General features: G+C 43.8%; 1 protein-coding gene across 1 annotated transcript in view; it reads right to left on the minus strand.

Annotated features, from left to right (window-relative positions):
- The window catches only part of DDX10 (DEAD-box helicase 10), a 291661-nt gene extending 285325 nt beyond the window's left edge, over positions 1-6336 (minus strand). Inside the window, exon 1 of the mRNA XM_081240203.1 lies at positions 6070-6336. Within this exon, the coding sequence (XP_081096329.1) occupies positions 6070-6255 (186 nt within the window). The 5' untranslated portion in view covers positions 6256-6336. The remainder of the gene's footprint in view (positions 1-6069) is intronic.
- Between the last annotated feature and the right edge of the window lie 1925 nt (positions 6337-8261).

The following is an 8261-nucleotide window of genomic DNA, read 5'->3' on the forward strand; positions in this document are numbered from 1 at the left end:
ATCTGGCCCACAAAACTTAATATTCATTATCTTGATATTCACAGAAAAAGTCTGCCAACCATGTTCTAGAAGACTGTCAATTATAGTCCAAGGAACACTAGGAAGCCACAGCAGAAGATGGCTATGGTTCCTACAAAAAAAATAAAACTCTCTTTCCCCTTCCCTTCATCCTTTTCTTTTCTTAGAAAAAAATCACTCTTAGAAAAATCATAACATCTCTATCAATCAAAACCTCTAAAAATCTGTATCATCATTCTTCTGAAATCAAAGAACAGATGTTTCAGTGACGGTACTTATTAAGAACGTCCCAGCATTGGTGGAGAAGTTAGAGGGGCAGAGGAAAGGAGAACAGGGTGGATATTACTTAACCACTCTCTTATACTTCTTCCAACTGTCTTTTTTCCACAAATGTGAATGATGCTTTTACATCCCAAAGCAGGGAGGAAAAAGTATTTAAAACTTCCTAGAATGCTCCACCATTGCAATCAAGAGAAGAAAAGCAATCTACTTCAAATTATACCAGACCAAATTCTGATTAAGGACAAAACAAAATCAGATTAGAAAGCAGAGTTCCTATATAGCATAGCTGATTACAATAAAAAATCTAAATGAATCCTAGGTGCACAGAGCTTGAGTCATTCAGCAAGTGAAAAACATTATGAAACAAATAGTTCAACATTTCTCCATAAGCTTCAATCCCCAGCTCTCCATCAGCCCCTCTAGAACACACACCCTACATAGTGGCCTTAGAAATAAGCCACCCAGAGTTCCCACTTGGGGAAGAGAGCTGACTGATAAATGCCAGCTGTCACCGCTCTAGAGCCACCACTGAAGAAGCCATGCCTGCCTGGCCTACATCCAGTCAATGGACAAGCACAGCAGCAGTACCCATTCCCGCAGGACAGGGGATTCCTCTAATGCGCAACTTTGGTTTGAGGACATCCTATCAGGTTTCTGAAAACAGTGTTGCAGCCTGCGCGCTTCCTACCCCCCTCCTCCTTCTGTCCTCTTTCCTTTCCCTCCCTATTCCTGTTCCCTCTGCTTTACCTTTACAGACACTTTCCCCCAATAAATTCCAATTCACTCAACCCCATCTTGGCATCTGCCTCTCAGAGGACCCAAGATCTGGACTGTACCAACAGTCTAGCCTCCAGACCCTTTACAGTTTGGATATATTCTCTAATTGTCCCCAGAAACTCACCACTGCTTCTAGATAAAGCTTTTAAAGACAGCCTCTATATAAGTTTCCTACTGTTGCTGTAACAAATTACCAAGAACAGTGGCTTAAACCAATATAAATTTATTACTTACAATTCTGGAAGTCAGAAGTCCAAAACCAGCCTCACTCAACTAAAATCAAGGTGTTGGCAGGGCTGCATTCTTTTGGGTAACTCTAGGAGAGAATCCATTTCCTTTCTTTTTCCAGCTTCTAGAGGTTGCCCACATTCCTCGGCTTATGGTCCCCTCCCATCTTCAAAACCAGCCACCATGGACAGTCAAGTCTCTCACTTCACAGTGCTCTGACACTGACTCTTCTGCCTCCCTCCTCCACACTTAAGGGCCCTTGGATGATTACACTGGATCCACTTGGATAATCCAGATCAACCAACACATTTTAAAGTCAGCTGATTAGCAACCTGAATTACCCGTTGCCATGTAACTTATTCACAGTTCTGAGGATCAGGATGCTGACGTCTTTAGGAGGTCATTATTCTACCGACTACAGCCTCCAAAGCCATTCAGTCTACTGTCAACCCTCTTCTTCAACCTCATCTGAAGCCAGTTCTGGAACACATATCACACTCCAAGGAGTATGTCCCCCTCAAAGAACACCATGTATTTTCACATCTTTTTGTATCTCCTCTTATTGCTCCCTCCACCTACAATGTCCTTGCCAATCTTTTCCACCTGGAGAACACATCATTCAAGAACTGGCTCCACTCATGGCTACCACACACTGCTATACAGTTCATGTCCTACCCAAAGGCATCTGGTAAGGCTGAGGTGTGGGAGCTGAAATCCAGCCCACTTTCAGCTCCACCAGCCAGGCCTGAGGCTGCAACCACCAGGAAGAAGGGTAGCGTGCCCAGAGGAAAAACCTTTCTCTAAGTCATCTGGCCAGAAAGGGCTCTGCACAGAAAAACTCAACCTTTTTCCCTTGATTACACCATCCTCTAACTCCAGAGCACTGCACATATTTACTAGCATTACATCTGTCAAAATATATCAACCACACCCCCCCTCCCTTGAGATACAGACAGGTATTTTTTTTCCACCTATTTTTACCTAAGCCTCAACAACAACCTGTCAAAATGTTCCAAAATGTCTCTGAATCAAATGGTTCAGTATTTCACCAGTGAGGCTACTGAGCACCACCTGTGTACTGTCCACTGTACTAAAACTTCTGTGCACAAATTCTACCATCTGAGAAGCCATATGGCAGGGTCTGCCCCTTTTTACATACAATCTGCTCTGACAGTATTCTAGTATTGCTAGCCATGGCAACTGGTTCCATACTGCATTTATTTCTTAACAAAATCTTAAGAAAATATTTCAGAAACTTAAAAAAACAAAAACAAAAAAACAGACCAATACTTAGCAGGAAAAAAAAATGTTCCTTCAACTTAGTGAAAAGATTGGGATTTAAACATTTGTGCAACACAGTAAAGCATGGTGGTCTGGAGCCCTGGCATCAGACCTATACCTCCTGGATTAGAACTTTTCCCCTTACTATCAATAGCATTTTCACTTCCTGTTTAATGTAGTGCAAATTATTTACCCTTGCTGTGTCTTAAAGTTTCCTCACTTATATAATGGGAACTATCTCATAGGGTTGTTTGTTGTGAGGATATGGCAAATCAACATGTATAAAAGCTTGATAAGTGTTAGCAATTATTATTAAAACAAGAGACCAAAAAGAACGGACCCACGTTACCGATCAGAATAAAGCCACCTGGAAAAGGTCAGTGTGCACCAAACATCTAAACACTAAAGGTCTTCTCAAGGACAAGCACTGTGGGACCCATCTTTGGGGAGAGCAAAGCAAGTATATCATCAATGGCCTAGTGGTAGAGTTGACAAAGAAGTTAAAGCCAGTCATCACAGCCTGCTGATGACTGCTATGATAAAGGCATATACAAAACGCTACGGACACACAGCAGCCCTAACCCTACCTGGGGAGGTCAGGAAGAGAAGTTGGAGGTAAATCTTGGAGGATGCGTAGGTGTCCCTAGGGTTGGGGAAATGGCACTGCTCACTGCAAGCAGTGGAAACATCAAGTACCAGGACAAGAAGCATCAAGGAGCATGGCCAGTTCACAAAAGTGCAGGTTGTTCTTTCATGTGTGCCTACCACATACCACTTGGTTTATATACATCACCTCATTTTAGCCTTACAACACTCTGGGTGGTTAATAATCTCTGTTGAATAAAGAAACTGAGACACAGGGACATAAAGAAATTGGGCAAGTCAACACCTAAACTGAGTGAGATTTAAACCAGGTCTGCCTGACCACAAATAACTTACTCTTTCACTGGACTAGAACACGCTGACACATTGAAGTGTTTGACCACTTTCCTGAAAATAACTGTGAGCCAAGGAAGGGTTTTAATCAGGAGTAAAACAATTGGATCTCATCTTGGAAAGAAGCATTCTAGCAAATATGGAGGATAGATTAGAAGGCAGTAAGGCCTAAGGGACAAATCCCACCACCTGTTTTAGTAACTGAAGTTTTGCTATGCCCATTTAAGTATTTCCATGGCAAGCTTTTGTGTTACAATGGCAGAGTTGAGTAGTTCCACCCTTACAACCTGCAAAGCCATAACCATTTACTGTCCTGTCCTTCACAGGAAAAGTCTGCTGACCCATGTTACAAGCAATAGCTACTGTAGAAACCCAGGCAAGAGATGATGGAGCCTGAACTAAGGCATGGCACTGGGGATGGAGAAGCATTTGAGAAATTTAAGAAGCAGAGTTAATCACCACTGTGACTAACTGAATGTAACAGTGGTAAGACGGAGGCCTCTAGGATTACTCCTAGGTTTCTAGCTCAGCAGTCTGCTTAGGTGGTGGGGCTAGGATGGGGTAGCCTAAATAATGGTCCCCAAATATGCCCATATCCTAATCTCCGGAACTGTGGATATTATCTTACATGACAAAAGAGACTTTGCACAGTGATTAAAGATCGTGAGATGGGGAGATTATCCTCAATTATTTGAGTAAACCCTAAATGTGATCAAAAGTACCCTTACAAAAAAAGGACAGGGGTAGATCTGACATAGAACAGGAGAAGGCAGTGTGTCCATGGAGGCACAGACTGGAGTAATGCAGCCACAGGCCAAGGAATACATCCACCAGAAGCTAGAAGAAGCAAGAAACAGAATTTCCCCTAGAGCCTCTAGAGGGAGTGTGTCCCCACTGACACCTTGATTTCAGCCCAGTGAAACTGATTTCAGACTTCTGGCTTACAGAACTGTGAGAGAATAAATTCCTGTTGTCTTTAGACACCAGATTTGTGGTAATTTGCCATGGTGGCAATACAGAAATAATATACAGGATTGTGAATTTAGAAGAAAAAGATAATGAACTCAGTTTTAGATCTGCAGCGTTTAAGGTATCCTATGACACAAATAAAGACATCCAGCACAGTCAGGGAAAAAAAAAAAAAAAAAAGGATATGAACTCAGAACAGCTCTGGGTAGAATGCAAGAAGGAAGAGTCACAAGAATAAACCTTGGGATTACACAAGACAAGAGAACAGAGTGAGAAGAAGCAAGGGATGAGGCTCTCCTCCGGAAGCAATTCCAGTCAGATGAAGAAGAGCCCAAAATGCAATCTGACAGTAATTTACCTTACAGTGGCTTCTTGAGGTATACAGCAGCAGTAGTAATGTAACAGGTAATATATGCAATATTTATGCGTCAGGCATTGTGCAGAATACTTTACATGCATTCTTACTAACTGCCCATAACTTATAAGGCAGATATTATTATGCCTTTTAAAGACAAGAGAAGCAAAGTAACTTGCCCAAAGTCACTCATCGGGCAACCAAAAGCCAGAATCAAATCTTCATCATCTTAACTTAAAAGCCCAAAACAAACTCTAAGCTCCATCTAACCTTACTTTTGATCTAAGCGTTGTTTAAAGAAAAGCTATACCAGCATGACACGTGATGACTTTAATTCCATATATATCCCATATGTTAAATCCCCGATTACACTGCACTAGAAGGGGGCAATCACTGAAAGGCTAAGTGAGGTGGGTGAAGGCCAACAGACGTGGAATTTAGGAGGAAGGAAAATAAGGGGTACTGGCAGCCGCAAGGAGCGTGAGCTTGGAAGAGATCAAGAAGACAAAATGATAACTACAGGATAACTACTACATTCATCTGGGAACCTCAGCTACGTTGTGGGACGGCAGGTACCATAAACAGACCATGAGTCCAGCTTTTCTATAGCAATTCTTGGATGGGGACATGAAACATGTATAAAAAATAAGCATAGGAAGGATGGTGATGAGAGGTGCAAGACTAGCATAACGATTAAAAGCAAAGGCTTTGGAATCAGAAAGACGTGAGTCTAGGTTCCAGACAAGTTTCTTACCCTCTTGGAGCCTCAATGTTCTCATCTGTAAAATGGAAATAAGACCCAATGCCTCAGATCAAGTCAAATAATTAATGGGAAGCACATGGTGAGTGGCTTAAAATGTGTCATTATTTACCATTACTGTTGTTAGTATTATTTTTATGAATATTTCTATACCTATTATAGCAATTAATCTCCCTATGCTTAAGTACCACTGCATTTCCATCATTTTATCAAGACAAGTGTGGTGAGCAGAAGAACGGCCTGGACGGTCAGGAGGCCTGGGTTGTGGCACCCAGCAGCCCACCTGTGGCCTCCACAGGGCCCCGGGTGGCACTTCTCACCCCACTCCCTTCTCCGGGACTAACGGCTTGCTCCCCAGGCAGGGTACCAGTGACAGGTCGGCCCCCTCGTCTGTGCAGCCCAGCGCGGCAGGGACATGTAGCCCCGTAGCCGGCCCGCGCTCCCTCCCCGGCGCCGGCCTCACCTTCTCCAAGTTCTGCGTGAGGCGGCTGATAACCTCGCGCTCGACCTGCCACTCGGGCTTCTTCAGCTGCTTCCTCAACTGTTTTTTTTGGCTCTGCTTGTGGCTGTGTTTCTTCTTCCAACGATTGAAGCTCCGCACCGGGTCGGGCCGAGCTCCTGGACCCTGAGAGGCGGAAGTTTTGCCCATCGCGGCGGTGGCGACAGCCCACACGGTGCCCAAACACGAGATCACGCCAGGAGGACGTACGGCACTGAGACGACGAGGAACCAGCGTGAGGAAAAGAGAACGACTGCGCGTGCGCGAAACCACGAGCCCGCCCCCGGGCTTTCGAAACGTGGGCACGCGCGGTGTTCACAGCTAGAAAAACGTGGGCGGTGATTGGCGACTCGGAATCCGCAGAGCGGAGCGGAGCAGGCTCGGGGGAAACGGAAACGGCGCAATCTGAGGAAGTGGGCGGGGCTGAGTGGCTCCTAAAGCACGCCGGCGCTTTAAATAGGCGCATGCGCGCTGGTTGCTGTTACTATGGTGAGGTCGTACAACTTAACACTTAAAAGGCCATTACTTTTCTCTGGGTTTTCCTTCGCGAACCGCGCTAACACCACTGCGCGCCCTTCCACCCCCCGCCACACACACACACACACACACACACACACACACACACACACCCCACTCCACCCCCCGCCACACACACATACACACACACACACACACACACCCCACTCCACCCCCCGCCACACACACATACACACACACATACACACCCCAATCTGTGAATTATAATTGTGATCCCCGTTTTGCATGTTTCAGCCCAGGGAGCCGAATGGTTTACCCCAAAATCAAACAGCTAGTTAACAACTTCTGATTTCTGTCCACTGTAGGGTACCTCCGTAGGAATAAAAATGAATATTCTGTATTCTTCTTATGTCCTTCTGGGTTTTCCCCTTTTTCTAGCCCATCAGACTGTAGCTGCAGCAGTAGGGAACTGGAGCAGAGTCAAATTGAATTGCCTTAAAAGGCTATCATGAAGACAAAATAAGTAAAAATAAAGAATTAAAAGAAAAGTTATTTGCAAGTTGGCCGTTTAAGTGAATTGGCTTTCAGTGAATTTGTTTTTCTGGTACATTTACCTAGAGCACAAATATACACTAGAGAGGGTTGAGGACAGAGTTGTGGCAAGGAAAACAGGGAAATTAAGTTCAAAGTTCACATGCAGAGTATTTGGACCCTCAAATTCCCCTTCCAACCCCACAAAGCCAGATGAATGCCCCAACCACGAGCCCATTCCCTAAACAGAGGATGGAGGGTGAGGGAGTGGGGGAGCAGGTGAACTGGAAAATCTCCACACTCAGAGTCACTAGATGTGGTAGAGAGTAAAGCTCAATATGGGGAGGTTATATAAAAGTATATATACATCCACTAAAAGTTAAAAATAGAACTACCACAAGATCTAGCAATTACTTCTGGATATACACATAAAAGAATTGAAAGCACGGTCTGAAAGAGACCTGCATTCCCATGTTCATAGCAGCATTATTCACAATAGCTAAAAGGTGGAAGCAACCCAAGCGTCCATCCACAAATGGTGGATAAACAAAATGCGGTATATTCATACAATGGAATATTATTCATCCTTAAGAAGGAAGGAAATTCTGACAATGCTACAACATAGATGAACCTTGAAGACATGAGGCTAAATGAGATAAGACAATCACAAAAAGACAAATACCATCTGATTCCACTTATATAAGGTACCTAAAGTAGTCAGATTTATAGAGATGGAAAGTAAAACGGTGGTTGCCAGGGGCTAGGGGGAGGGGAAATGGGGAATTGCTGTTTAGGGGGTAGAGAGTTTCAGTTTTGTAAGATGAAAAGCGTTCTGGAGGTTGGTTGCACAAGGATGTGAATATACTTAATGCCACTGAACTATACACTTTAAACTGGTTTAAATGGCAAATTTTATGTGTACTTTACCACAATTTTTTAAATTATTTTAATTTTTTAAGGGTATATACAGAACAATGAGGTTCTCAACTCTAATTCTCACTTTTCTCCTAAATCTGAAGCAGCCAAGCATATACATGCCTCAGGCAAAAAAACTAGACCGTTTGTCTCTCAGGAAGCCGACTGGCATAAGAGAAAGACCTGGATATGATGGCATTTAGGCAGCGACCAAATAAATGGCAAGTCATTGA

This window comes from Mesoplodon bidens (genome assembly GCF_964165515.1).
Source record: "Mesoplodon bidens genome assembly, chromosome: 7".
Lineage (NCBI taxonomy): Eukaryota > Metazoa > Chordata > Mammalia > Artiodactyla > Ziphiidae > Mesoplodon > Mesoplodon bidens.